This window comes from Triticum dicoccoides, chromosome 2A (assembly GCF_002162155.2).
Source record: "Triticum dicoccoides isolate Atlit2015 ecotype Zavitan chromosome 2A, WEW_v2.0, whole genome shotgun sequence".
Classification (NCBI taxonomy): Eukaryota; Viridiplantae; Streptophyta; class Magnoliopsida; order Poales; family Poaceae; genus Triticum; species Triticum dicoccoides.
Genome location: NC_041382.1, coordinates 635,630,886 through 635,645,580, shown reverse-complemented (window position 1 = coordinate 635,645,580; position 14,695 = coordinate 635,630,886). Strand labels below are relative to the sequence as shown.

General features: G+C 46.8%; 1 protein-coding gene across 1 annotated transcript; it reads left to right on the top strand.

The window, feature by feature from the left end:
- Window positions 1-7,886: 7,886 nt before the first annotated feature.
- LOC119355906 (BRCT domain-containing protein At4g02110-like) lies at window positions 7,887-13,321 on the top strand. Its single transcript, XM_037622788.1, has 10 exons — window positions 7,887-8,033; window positions 8,141-8,230; window positions 8,316-8,420; window positions 8,539-8,643; window positions 9,144-9,228; window positions 9,706-9,772; window positions 9,859-9,906; window positions 10,160-12,175; window positions 12,312-12,528; window positions 12,631-13,321. The coding sequence occupies exons 1-10, from the start codon at window positions 7,971-7,973 to the stop codon at window positions 13,048-13,050; spliced, it is 3,216 nt and encodes a 1,071-aa protein (XP_037478685.1). The 5' UTR covers window positions 7,887-7,970; the 3' UTR covers window positions 13,051-13,321.
- The last annotated feature ends 1,374 nt before the right edge of the window (window positions 13,322-14,695 follow it).

The window sequence follows — 14,695 nt, the reverse complement described above, 5'->3', positions numbered from 1 at the left end:
GCCCTCTCCCCTCCACCTCATACCGACGTCATGCAACTGGAGATCGAGAACGCCATGCTCGAGGCGCTCACTTCGCCGCTGGCCTTTGAGGACGGCGGCCGCTCACCGCCCCATGCTTCGACTCGACGTGGGGCCGTTGACGGCTTCCCGGAAGACGACATTCTGCCATGCATCACCGACCTCGACGCCCCTCTCAGCAGCCCATGCATCTCCACCCCGGCTCCTGCTGCTGTAGGCTTCCATGTCGCTGCCATCACCCAGAAGGTCGACTGCCTCCACCTCGACGCTGGACAGGGAAGCACCAGTCAGGTGGGCGGACCGCAGAAGCTATTCTGCCCCCTCCATTGGCCATCCTCGATGCTCCGCCAGCTCCGCCTGCCCGTCCACGCTCATCAGCTCCCCCAAAAGTGCGGGCCTCTTCTGCTCCTTCTCACCGAAGCGCGCGTCAGGCCACTCCGGCTGCACTGTGCCTGTGGCTCAGCGCGCGGCGATGCGCCTCGTCCAAGAACTCGGCGGCCTCGGCCCAAAGGATCGGATGACTCCATCAGCGGCGGCTGCCCTGCTCAAGCGCTTCGAGGAGCCCCTGTCCCGCAGTGACATCAAGGCGATCGCAAAGCTCACTGGCCTGGACAGTAAGGCACTGGAAATCGCGGCCGGGATGGCCGGCGCGGATGCTGAGGATGTAGCTTGATCATGTTAGTGTTAACTAGTAGTCTTTGTCAACGGCTGGTTTTAGACCAGTTCGAGTTAGGATTAGTCTTCATGTGTAGTCTTCAGTCAGCAGGATCAGTTTCTAGCCACTGCCGGGATTTTGGGCCTATTGGTGGCCGGCGGTGCCCCCTGGGTCGATGTAATGTGTGTTGTAACCCCTTTGTTTTAATGGATAGTCGACGAAGTGAACTCCCCTGTCTCCATGATTGATACAAATTATAGGATTATGTCGTGGAGTGAGAGGCCTTAACGCGCCGGCTAGACGATCTGTAGTTAGAGAGGTGGCGCGGGCAAACAAGATCTCAATCCTAAACCTACAAGAAACTAAAATAGAGGCTTGGACTTCTGAAATGGCTCGCGACGTTGGGGGAAATCTTATGCAGGGCTGCGTGGTGCTTCCGGCAGTGGGCACAAGAGGGGCGCGTCAATCTTCTGGGACAAGCAGATCGTCGACATCACGGATCAGATCATCGCTAGTTTCTCCATCACTGCCAAGGTGAGGATCATTAGCACCGGTCACTCGTTTTGGATGACTACAGTATATGGGCCGACGGATGACCAGCAGAAAGCAAAATTTCTGTCTGAGCTAGCTGCGGTTGCGCCGGCTACCTCAGAGCCATGGATGCTGAACGGCGACTTCAACATGATTTACCAAGCTAGGGACAAGAACAACTCCAACATCAACAGAAGAATGATGGGCCGTTTCCGCAGAGCAATTGACCTCGTCGGGGTAAAAGAGGTCAAATGCAAAAATAGGAGATTTACGTGGAGCAGCGAGAGGGAGGACCCAACTCTTTGTAGCATCGACAAGGTTTTCTGCAACCTGGCATGGGAGATATGCACCCAAACTTTGTGCTAATGGCGGCCTCCACTTCGTTCTCTGATCATTGCCCTCTGGTGCTGGCTAATGGAGTTAGGCCTGTCACCAGGGCAAGGTTCAGATTCGAAAACTTTTGGACAGTCTTTCCTCATTTCCAAGAGACGGTGCAGCATGCTTGGGAGAGGCCTATCTGCCATGACTGCCCGTTCGTTAGATTGAAGAAGAAAATGGAAAGAGTTGTGGTGGATTTAAAGGTTTGGAGCAAAAGTTTGTTTGGGGGTGCGAAACTTCAATTTCACATCGCCAACGAGGTCATCATGAGGCTAGACGCAGCGCTGGAGGCCAGACCGCTGTCACCTGACGAGCTACACCTGAGGAAGCAGCTAAAACTAAAGGTTCTTGGGCTGGCAGCAATTGAAAGGGCTCGCAAGAAGCAGACCTCCAGGATTTCTTGGCTCTGCGCGGGAGATGCAAACTCAAAGTTCTTTCATGCCCGCGTCCTCTCACATCATAGAAAAAACTATAACCACTCGATCAAGCACGGCGACGCCATTGTCATAGAGCCGCGGGAGAAAGCTAAGTTGGCCTTCGATCACTTCGCCCGCGGCCTTGGGGATACCTGGCATCGAAGCTGCACACTTAACTGGAACATGCTCCAGCTGCCAGCCGTCGACCTGCAAGGCATCGATCTTCCTTTCTGTGAGCAAGAAATCTGGGCGGCCATCAAGGCATCTCCAATGGAAAAAGCTCCTGGGCCGGATGGGTTCACTGGCAAGTTCTTCAGATCATGTTGGCACATTATCAAACTAGATATCATGGCGGTTTTCCAAAAGTTCTACAACCTAGCGGGTGGCAATTTTGTCGATCTAAACACTGCCTTCATTGCCTTGCTGCCAAAGAAGGATGGAGCAACAGAGTTGGGTCACTTTTGTCCGATCAGCCTCATTCATTCCATGGCTAAGTTGATTGCAAAAGTTCTATCCATGAGACTAGCGCCTCGGCTTCAAGACCTGATTTCCCCAGCACAAACGGCGTTTCAGAAAGGAAAATGCCTGCATGAAAGCTACCAATACGTGCAGGGCTATGTCAGAGCGCTCCATCGGCAGAAAAAAGGGCCCTCCTGTTCAAGTTAGACATTGCAAAAGCTTTCGATTCTATCTCTTAGGCTTATCTCCTGGAGCTAATGCAAAAGCTGGGTTTTCCACCGAGATGGCGTGATTGGATCGCGCTAATCTTATCGTCGGCCTCCTCTTCGGTGCTGCTAATGGGGATCCGGGCGATCGCTTCTGGCATATGCAAGGGTTAAGGCAGGGCGACCCCCTCTCCCCCCTGCTCTTCATCATCGCAATTGACCCGCTCCACCACCTGCTTGCTGTTGCATCTGACCTTGGGGTCCTGGCGCCCCTGCCAGGCCGCGGCCAAAGCTTGCGTGTCAGCTTATATGCTGACGACGTAGTTATCTTCGCCAATCCATCTGCGTAGGAGGTGGGCAAGGTGCTTGAGCTGTTGGATAGTTTCAGAGAAGCCACCGGTCTGAAGCTGAACCAAAGAAAATCTTCAGTTGTCGCAATCTGCTGTGAGGAGCTGAACGTGCCGGATCTGCTACAGGGCTTCGGTGGTCAAATTGTCAGTTTCCCAATAACTTACCTGGGCCTCCCAATTTCGCCAACTCGCCTTAGAATGGTACATTTTCAGTTCCTGATCGATAGGTTGAAAGCACAGTTGGCTGGCTGGAAGGGCAAGCTCCTTAATATTGCTGGGAGAAGAGTTCTCGTCAGATGCGTCCTCTCTGCTCTCCCAACTTTTGCGATGACTGCACTGAAGATACCGAAGAAGATACTGAAGGAAATGTACAAATCGCGAAGACGATTCCTTTGGGCACAAGACGACGAGCTCTCTGGTGGAAAGTGCAAAGTATCCTGGGACAAGGTTTGCTGCCCTCTAGATCGTGGATGCCTTGGTCTCCTGGATCTGCTCAAATTTAACCGTGCGTTGAGAATGCGCTGGCAATGGCTTGCATGGGCAAGGCCTCAGAAGCCTTGGGTTGCCGTGTCCCCAGGTCCTGATGATCAGGAAAGGGCTCTGTTTGCCAACGCGACATCTATCCGTGTTGGCAATGGAAAAAGCACCAACTTCTGGACGGATACCTGGATCGGAAATGAGCCACTGTCTACAACTTTCCCTGCTCTGTTCAGTCACGCGAGGCGCAAGAACAGATCGGTTGGGGAGGCGCTGGCAAATGATCAGTGGATTTCAGATTTACAACATGGAGATACAGCAGCAATAGCCCCTCAGTTTCTGCAGATGTGGCGACTCTTTGATGCAGCGCCAATTGCCATGGCTCCTGATCAAGAAGACGAAATCACATGGAAGCTCAATCGTGAAGGAACATACACTGCCAAAACAGCTTATCAGATGCAATGCCAGCAAGCCCCCAACCCGGCCTACAGCAGCTTCATCTGGAAGGTCTGGGCTCCCAACAAGCTCAAAATGTTCATGTGGCTCTTGATAAAAGATCGACTGTGGTGCAACGACAGACTGCAAAGAAGAGGTTGGCCCAATGGCTATTTTTGCCCTTTGTGCACTAGGAACTTGGAAACATCTACACACCTCATCTGGAGCTGCAGTTTCTCGCACCTGGTTTGGGGGAAATGTTCCACTTGGTCAGGCCGCTCTTCGCTGGCACCAGTCACGACGTCTTGGCTCAGCTCGGCACAGACTTGCCAACTCCTCATCAACAAGACTACTACCGCTTGCAGGCGCGGAATCATATCGCTGATCATCATGATCGCCTGGGAATTGTGGAGGGAAAGGAACCACTGCGTTTTCCAGGCAAAAACACCGCGGGTGGATGATGTTCTCACGGCAATCAGGAGCAATATCGAGCAATGGAGACTGGCCGGAGCCAAATGCTTAGAGTCTCCCTTCGGGGACACCATTAGCGAAAATTAGACTCAAGAGAGGGGAGGGCAACTGTATTTTTCTATTTTTCATCCACCTGATCGCTTGATCTTATGTTTCCACTGCTTTCTACTAAATCAATGAAGCCGGCAATATGTCGGGTCTTTCAAAAAAAATACAGTGTACAATGTTTCTAATTGTAAAAAATCCACATGTGTGTTAAGGATTCCCAAAAATGGAACCTAACAATATCACAAATACTTATTTCCATCTCTGCAAAAGAAACTCTTGGAAATATATATCTCTGAATCAATGAGCATAGTCCTATATAAGAATTTACAAAAATCTCTTTCAAAGAAATGGTAATGTCTAATTTACAACAGTGTGCTGGAGTTTTAAATACAACCAGTTGGGGCAATTTATTGGACAAGTTGCACATGTTCATAGAGATGAACGCAAGGAAGCATTGAAGTCCCACGGAGGAAGATGGCCGTGCAACTGCTCGAGCGATGAATAATTCAGGACTGAGTTGTGACAATCATTTACAGCTTCCACCTCAACAGAAACAATAAGTTAATTACATACATACCTTGAGCCAAGTAGAACAATCACGGGAAGCATCACGTGTCCAGATTTAGGGAACGGCGAGTGGCTTTGCCAGTCACTCTCACATCCTCGGGACGGTGATCGGCAAGAAGTGGATGCCAGTGACCCCGCAGGTGATGCCATCCTGCAGAGTTCTCAACACAACAACACGCAATAAATTCAGCAACATGCATATCAGTTGTCCGTCGTGATTGACCCCAAGAATCAACCGAAGACGAGGTGGAGCGGGAGGTCTGCATCCGTGTAGTGCAGCGGCGCTCGGACAGGCACGTGTGCCCGTGGCGCAGCGGGGAGCGGGCAGGCGAGGCCCCGGTTGGCGCAGCGGCGCTCGGACCATTGCTTGCGTGCCAGCGTGGGTGGCGGCAATGCAGGGATCCATGAGGATACCGGCCGTTAGCGGAGGAGCCGAGCCGGCGGCCGACAGTGGCGGAGGAACGGGGGCGACGGGGCACCGGCGGCGGCCGGGCGCGTGGGTCGCATCAGGGCGAAGCAGATCGGCATGCAGCAGCAGACAGGGAAGGCGAGAACTGGGACGCGTGGTTAAATTTTGGTTAGCGCTAATTTTATGATGAGATTAGGTGAGAGGTTAGCGCTAATTGGGATAGAATCACGTGGTTGCCAAATGAATCTTTCGTCCCTTGGATGGCAGGCAGAGTTTTCGTCCGCTCATCAAAGTTGCCAAACGTACTTTTGCTGAGATTTGGTTGTTATTTTAACGGTTAGATCCAAATGAATGAGGCGATCGTGAGGCTCTAATTGTTCTGGTTAGTTGCATGTACATTAATCGGAGTGCACTTAGGAAAGATAATGTTTACTTGTTTAATAGTAGTATAGAAGTATAGACTTGGATGACAGGCAGAGTTTTCGTCCGCTCTTCAAATTTGTCAAACGTACTTTTGCTGAGATTTGGTTGTTATTTTAATGGTTAGATCCACATGAATGAGGTGATCGTGAGGCTCTAATTGTTCTGGTTAGTTGCGTGTACGTTAACCGGGGTGCATTTAGGAAAGATAATGTTTATTTGTTTAATAGTAGTATAGATTAACGGTTAGATCCAAATGAATGAGGCGATCGTGAGGCTTTAATTGTTCTGATTAGTTGCGTGTACGTTAATCGGAGTGCACTTAAGAAAGATAATGTTTGCTTGTTTAATAGTAGTATAGATGTTTGAGTAGTTGTATTAGTTCTTTGGGGATTTTGATGAACTCTATTATGAATAGGACTGAATTCCTATAAGAGATCAAATATCTTTTGTTTATGTTCAAGTTAATAGCCATCATGAATTTTGTGAGGAGCGCTCATGCAATATTATCCATTGAGTGGCCATGGAGCATATTACTATTGGTGTAGAGGTTAGGATATTGAGGGAAATATAATTATTAAATGGCCTCATGATTAGAACTTTTTGCAAAAAATCCGAGAAAAGACAAAGAAAGATGAAGTGGGACCTAAGAATGGTTGAGCTGATTGCAAAATGAAGTCTTCAAGGTGAGACATGGTTGGAGGCTAGGGATCAACGGGGTTATGCAGCACATGAAGATGTTCATTTTCCCTTCCTGTCCTGGTTTCTTATGAAGATTTTCATGTGTTATCTTGCTCTAAACAATGATGTAATAGTGCTATGTTAGAACCTTGTACTTTCTTAACCATCTCCTGGAGATCTGGTGTGTAGATTTCTAGGATGCTGGAGTTGGAGTCTATTAGATTTTGTGGGTTGTCGGTAGGAAAGTACATGGATGGATCTATGGGCATATGAACCCACTTTCAGAAAGGTCATTTCTAAGTGCCAAAAAATTGTGAAAAAAGTTTCATGCATACATCTTCAAATTATATGTGCGTGCAAAATGTTTCGCCAAAAAACAACTTTTTTTGACCTGTGCAAAAAAGACAAAAAATATATTGTGGAACGCTATTTAGAAGCACTGAAGTTTATCTTTTTTCACGGAGGCAAAATAAAAAGAGATTTTTTTCACAAAACTTTATGCCGCACACACATGTTGAGAAGATGCATGCGTGAAATTTAGTTTCAATTTTTTTACATTTTAAAACACGTTTAAAATACATTTTTGAAAAGCGGGTTCATATGCCCATGGGTTCAAGACGTCCCCACTCATTATCGGTAGCTATATCTGATATGGCCCCTTGTGGTCTATTGGGGTTGACGGGTGTAGCCCATTTTGCTCCTTTAGGTCATGCATTGTCGTCCTTTTGCCTTTTATTGTTTGTTCTAACTAATAGCTGTAAAAGACAATGTGGTTTCTGTTAGTAGAAATCAGAGAGGGGTTCTCTTTATAAGAAAACGTGTTCAAAAATAGTAATGGAAGTAGGTTTAGAAAAAGAAAAGACGCTACACTTTCACCCTCCAAAAAATATAGGAAAATTTTATTTGCCACTGTAGCTTTTGCCAATTTTTCTTATGCCATTTTAGATTTTGACATTTCACTTTTGTCGCTATTAGCTTTTGACAGTTATCACAATTGCCATTCCGTGACAAAAGCAAAAATTTCAGAGTGGCAATTGTGATACATTGTCAAATGCTAAGAGTGATAATTTTTTTTTTGTCACGGAATGACAATTGTGATAATTGTAAAAAACTAAGAGTGAGAAAAATGAAATGTCAAAATCTAGAGTGGCATAAGAAAAACTAGCAAAATTTAGAGTGACAAAAACAACATTTTTCCTTTTTTAAATAAGATAAAATTGCCTTGGGCCTGTGATCTCGATTCTCGAGGGCACCGTACGTTTTTAAATTTCAAATTTCAAATGTCGTTCGGTAGGCCAGGTGGGGCACTTCACAAGTGCAAAGGGCCAAGTGCGGTGGACTCGAATCACATTCCCACTCCCCATTCCTCCTCCGGTCCTCCCCTACCCCAAAACCCAATCACCGCTCCCCGAAGCCCCTCCCTCCGGTCCGACCAAACCCCTCGCCGCCATGCGCCTCTTCGCCGGCGTCCGCTTCGCCCTCCTCGGCTTCGATCCCGTCTCCGACGCGCAGGTTCCGCCACCTCCCTCACCGATTCGTTTCGATTCCGTCTCGGTTCGATCGATTTGGCTTGGCCCCGTCTCCTTCTCGTCACGCGCGCTTGGATGCTGGCTCCGCAGTACCGGTCGGAGATGGTACGGCACGGCGGCGCCGACGCGGGGGGCGCGCAGGAGGGATGCACCCACCTAGTCGTCAGCGGACTCGTCTACGTGAGTTGTGCTGGACATGGAATTCGAATCCCTTCCTCCGTGCTTCACTGCTTCGTGTTTAAACCAAGCCCGATTCGAAATGCAGGATGACCCGGTGTGTGTGGCGGCGCGGGAGCACGGGACGAAGGTCGTGACTGGGCTGTGGGTGGACGACTGCTTTGATCTCGGAGCCATGGCTGACGCCGATCATGTCGGTTCTCGTTTTCCAGTTTCTGTCTTATTTTCAGCAACCTTAGCGAGTCGTGCTTTTCCCACTCTGTACAAGGACTCCTCTGCTGATTAGCTTGGCGAGTTTTTCGATCTCACAGGTACTGTACAGGCCAGTGAGAGATTTGGAAGGCATACCGGGTGCTGAATCGCTCTGCATTTGCTTGACGGGCTACCAAAGACAGAACGGGCGTGAAGCCATAGTGGTAATGCTCACTATCAGTTCAGTTATCACTTATCAGGCTTCCTAGTGTAGAGGTCCAAGACTGACTGTTGCTAGATGCAGACGATGCACTACACAGTGAATATGAACAAGGCTTGTTCTGATTGGGTCATTTGCTGTGACTGTTTTTGGTTGACAGGACTGGTATTACTTTTAGGTGTGCTGAAGTTTTTCCCCCTTGCTTGGAGAGCTTGTGGCTATGATTTCACCACTTATCCAGTTCTTTCGCTGTGTGATTAGTTGAACTGCTAAATCATACCAACACAAAGCATGTTCCAAGTTAATGTTTCTGCTAGTGGCATAGACTCAGTCAGTAAGATATGCAAGTTGATCCACATGCAGCAGTTGTGTAATACATTTTGAATCCTTTGATGTACAAAGATAGTTCATCTTTACCTCGCAATCAATCTGAAGACTTCATTTTATTTTGTCCTCGATTTCTCATCACAAATCTCTTCACTACTCATTCACTGTCAAATGTAGAAAATGGTTAATATGATGGGAGCGCGGTTCTCCAAGCCTTTGACAGCAAAAAGGGTCACCCATCTCATCTGCTACCAATTCGAAGGCATGTTCTTTCCTTAATAGTGTTGCATACAAGTACTTAATAGTTTACATTGCACTGACTGAACTTGTGGTATCATTAGTATTCATCTTTTTGTTAACGTTGCATTAGCATGCATTCCATTTTGATAACTTTTTTATTTGATCTTGTTGTTTCTGTTACAGAATTTTGAATTGCTGTATAAGTTGGAATATTAGCAGCTATCTCCATTTCTGTATATAGGGGTCAACGTAGTGATTTTTCTGAGATATTGATAGTTAAATGCACACAGTTCAGGATTTTGATTTCCCCTTATCTTTAGTTTGGGTTAGTCTTGTGCCTGTCTCAGATATGAGTTCAATAATGCATATCATATCATATCATGCCTCTGACCAGTCTCTTGAAAATTAGGATCCTTTTTTTTCTGTTCGTGCATTCAGTTTGTTCCACTACCCTTTCATACCTTCAATGTCATTCGCTACTTTTTCCAAACTGTGCCAGGTGAGAAGTACGAGCTTGCTAAAATGGTGAAGATTAATATTATTAATCACCAGTGGTTGGAAGATTGGTATGTATTTAATCATTGTACCTAAAAGGCTATTGCATCTTCTCATTATTGTATTTGCTGAAATGCTGTATATGTTTTTGCTACAGCTTAAAGGCATGGGACATTCTTCCTGTTGATAATTATACTGCCAGAAGGTACAATTATCTATCACCTTGCATTTGATATTACCTTTTAGCTTTTGGGTGTATAATTCTAATCGGTCAACCTCACTACCCTTTTCTTGAGCGAGTCAACCCCAGTATCATGTTCACGATGCCTGGTTGATTGTTTGTTCATTACAGTTTATGTAAATACATAATAATCTGGTTGGTTGATTGCTCATTACAGTTTATGTAAATATGTAATATGTAATGCATCAAATCTCATTTTGTGTATTCATATATTCAGTGGTTGGGAATTGGAGATAATGGAGGCAGAAGCTAAAGATTCTGAAGATGAATCACAAAGTGCTGATAGAGGCTCGTCAGATAGCAGAGGCATTGCCAGAAGCATCCTTGCTACAGAGATTGCAACGCCCATTCATGGTCCTTCTGTCTTCTCTGGCAATGCAGAGGTTCCTGCAGGAACACGCGTGGGTGCTTCGCAACAGATCAGGGAAGTGAAAGATGCAAGTGAATGGTCAGTTGATGTCATGGCTGACACACTGAGCACCCCAAACACAAATGTTGTGACAATTTCTGCTGATCCTGATGCCCATGCACATGCATCACAAGCTGATAGAGTTGAAGTTGTAGCTGCAGACTCAGAACATGACAAGTTGGTTTCTCATAAAACCTTTGAAGCAGGCCCTGAGGAGATCCCAATTACTGCAGTCCCTGGTGAATATGGAGTATTTTCTCAGAAAGTATCAACTTCGCAACAGATTAAGGAAGTGGAAGATGCAAGTGAAAGGTCACTTGACGTCATGGCTGACATACTGAGCACTCCTAACACAAATTCTGTGACAATTTCTGCTGATCCTGATGCCCATGCACCCATCCACAGTCCTACTGTCTTCACTGGCAATGCAGATGCAGTGGCTCCTGCAGGACGATGCTTGGAGACTTCACAGCAGATTAGGGAAGTTGAAGATGTAAGTAAAAGGCCACTTGATGACAGAGCTGACAGACTAAGTACTCCAAACACAAATGTTGTGACAATTTCTGCTGATCCTGATGCCCATGCACATGCATCACAAGCTGATAGAGTTGAAGTTGTAGCTGCAGACTCAGAACATGACAAGTCGGTTTCTCGTGCAACCTTCCAAGCAGGCCCTAAGGAGATCCCAATTACTGCAGTCCCTGGTGAATATGGAGTATTTCCCCAGAAAGTATCAACTTCTAGTGTGAGAAATCCTGCTGCCAAGAGGTCACGGAGTCCTGAGGATGAAACGGCTGTTGTATCTGTACATAGTAGCTGTCACTTTGCTGCTTCCAAGTCCAAGCATGGTAAAGTTCTTTCCAATGGCAGTGTCGAAGCAGATCTTGAAAAGACCTGTAGCCTGAGTGCTGCTGAAAGCACAACATTCGTGCCTGAAGAAATCTTGAGCAGAGCAAGGAACGCAGTTGCTAAGAGCCCACTCAGTTCCAACAGTGAGATGAATGATGCGATAGTAGTTTGCAAGACGAAGCCTGCTAATATGAATATGGAGGAAAACCCTACAACCGGCGCATGCCCAACTGCTGGTAAAACCAAAAGAGTATCTTTCGATTTGAGTTTTCGTGAGGCGGTGAACACAGAAAGTTCCACTTCAAAGGTTTCAAGCAGTGCAAGTGCAGACAACCCTGAAACATGTAGCCCTATTCCTCTTAGTGTCCTGAAGCCCCGGCGCAAGGTAGTTGCCAAGAGGAGGGGAGCATCTTCTTTCCAGAAAGGGAGATCTGGCAGTGAGGCTTGCAGAACAGTTAGTATCTCATCTGAAGCATCAAAGTTGCCTGCAGAGAGTTCCACAAATGCTGGCATGGTGACAGTGTACAAGGGTCTCGATAATGCTGATGAAGCCTGGGAAGATAGGCAAGAAGATTTGCAAAGCTCTAAACCTAGAAGCAGGAAGAGACAGAAAACTGACCATAACAAGGAAACAATACCAGCCAATACTCGTCTTGCTCCTAAATCAAAACGTGGGAAAAAGCGTGTGAGTTCTGAATGTGTCAAAATAGCAGTAGAGAACAACGAATCTGTGATTGATGACCGCAGTATGACAGGGGGGAATGATGATGGATCCTCGGCCGTGTGGGAACCAGAACCTACATGGTTTATTTTAAGTGGGCATCGCCTATTGAGGAAGCAGTGCAGGTCGATACTTCTGCGCCTGAAGGGGAGAGTTTGCAGTCATTCACACCATTGGTTTTTCCAAGCGACACATTTTATCACCCCTGAGCTCCGCAGAACTGAAAAATTCTTTGCAGCTGCTGCAGCGGGGAGGTAAAATCCTTCGTTCACTCCAGTAGTAGACTAGTAGTAATATTTACCATCCAGAATTATTTAGCATTGTTGTTTCCACATACACATGGAACAGAACTGAATGAACGTTTGTTGGTTTTCGGAAAATAAAAAACAGGTGGATACTGAAGCCTGAGTACCTGTTTGCTTGCGATGAGGCTGGCAAGCTAGTGGACGCAGAATCATTTGAGTGGCACGGTGATGGCCTTAACGACAACCAGACGATAAGCCTGAACGCTCCGAGGAAATGGCGGCACCTGAAGCAGCGCACCGGCCATGGCGCCTTCCACGGGATGCGGATCATCATATATGGAGAGTGCATTTCCCCATCACGGGTATGTAATGAGAACATTTGATACTACCATTTCTCCGCGTGTTTTTGTAACCACTGTTGATCTGTAAGCCGGCGTGCTCCCCCTGTCTTAACAAACATGCAGGACACCCTGAGGCGCGCGGTGCGAGCCGGCGACGGCACGGTCCTGGCCACCGCCCCGCCGTACACGCGGTTCCTGAAGCTGGGCGCGATCAGCTTCGCGGTGGTGGCCGCGGGCACGCCGAGCAGCAACGCGTGGGTGCAGGAGTTCAAGAGCCACGGCATCCCGTGCGTGAGCCCGAGCTATCTGGTGGACTACGTGTGCAAGCCGGGCCACCTGGAGCAGCACAAGCACGTCCTCTTCGGCATGGAGGACCTGGCCGACGAGTCCCTGCGGAAGCTGCTGTCGTCGGCCCAGGAGCAGGAGGGAGGCGACGCTGAGCAGAGCTGCGGCTCCGGCGCGATGGTGGTGGTGCACGAGTCAGAAGGCCCGATCTCGTACGTGGCCGCCGGAGACGCGGCGGAGATGGCCTCAGCCTCCTGACTGGTCACGGTACTTGGGGGTGCATAATTATGCGACTGTTTGTTTTAACGGGATAATTATGCGACTGATAATCCGCAAAAATAAACAAATTATGCGACTGATGTAGCGTCAAATGGTAGACACCTTGGGTACTGTCAGAGTGAAGCCGAATGGCGAGGAGGTTTTGTGAGAGCTATTTGACCGTTTCGTGTTAGGAATGTTTTGGAATTTATATTTACGGCTACGCTAAATATCAGTCGACTGATATTTGGCGAAGTCTCGGTCGATGACAATATCAGTCGACTGATATTTGGCGAAGTCTCGGTCGATGACAATCCGTGTGGACGTGTAAGTTGGCTCGAATCAGCTCTTTTCTTTGTCGCTGCATGGGCCGGTGGAGATGAGAGAGCCTTTCTTTTATTTTTCTTCTGGGCCTTGTTCCCTTTGCTGTGCAGCCCAACTTCCCCGAGTGTGTTTTTTTAGTTATTTTTGTCAGCCTACAAGAAAAGTACTTTGTCTTGTTTCTTTTTCTCGCCCTACACAAGTGAGTTTTGCCTGTAGGAGAGGAAGTCACGGTGGCTTCTCTTTTTCCCAAAAGAAATTTTCAGTTTCATTTTTCTTTTGTTATTTACCTTTTTCTTCTTTTTACTGTTTTACTTTTCGTTTACTTTTTATAAGTCTTTAACTTTTTTAATTTATTTTTACTTATTATTTGCTTATCCCGTTTCATTTTTTTGTTTTGTTTATTTAATTTAATTTTTCCTTTTGTCCTTGCTTATTAATGTTGTGTTTTATTCTATTTGATTTTAGCATATTTTCCAAATTTCTAGCAGCCCTATTTTAGCAACGAAATTTCCTACCAATTTTTTGTTAATCATTTTCAGTTGCACATCCATCAGATGCTTTGTAAGTAAATGTTGGTTGCGATAGTTTCAATTTTATTACCTGGATTGCTAAAATTTAGTCGATTGAGTTTAACCGAAGTCCCGGTACACATATATGGCCGTTAGATCACTGTTTTCGTGAAGATTCATGCAACTCTGCTTGTCTAGTGTTACCCCGACTTGTTTAGTGCCCGCTTCTTCTTTCTTTACTTTTCTCGTGTTCAGTATTGATGCGCGATGTGCTGGTTGTGAGAGGCGTTTTTCATTGTTTTTGTTGGACTTTTCAATTGCCATGTACACACCATATCTACCGCGGAGTACTTGTCTCAGGGGAGGGGGTCTTCATCCCTCGGGGTTCTTCAGTTGCATTTTTTTTCTTCTGTTTTCCCCTCTTTTATGCCAGATCTCTATTTGTGGATTTATTTATGTATGCATTTTGATTTTTTTATGCTTGCATAAGGTAGGAAATGCTTTTTCTTTGATGACTAGGGATTTTCGAACCATGTAGACATAAATGTTAGTGGGTATGTTGGTTGTTAGCGGGTTTTTAAACCATGACTTTTGTTTTGTATAGGACCGACATTTTCATTTTTTTCTTGTTTATGCGTAAAAGAATATTAGCATATATTTTTTTCTTGCACCCGGCCGCAAGTGCATGTCTTCTAACCCGACCGCAACTAGACTTTTTTGTTATGTCAAAGGGGGCGCCGGGAGAGGGGCGGACAAGTTGCAAGCCCGACAACAGCCCCGCAACTGCATGTCCTCGACATGGTTGCAACTCG

Coding starts and splice junctions, on each gene's coding strand:
- LOC119355906 (XM_037622788.1), top strand. CDS start 7,971: ATGCGCCTCTTCGCCGGCGTCCGCTTCGCCCTCCTCGGCTTCGATCCC. Junction 8,034..8,140: donor ATCCCGTCTCCGACGCGCAG/GTTCCGCCACCT, acceptor CTGGCTCCGCAG/TACCGGTCGGAGATGGTACG. Junction 12,529..12,630: donor AGTGCATTTCCCCATCACGG/GTATGTAATGAG, acceptor ACAAACATGCAG/GACACCCTGAGGCGCGCGGT.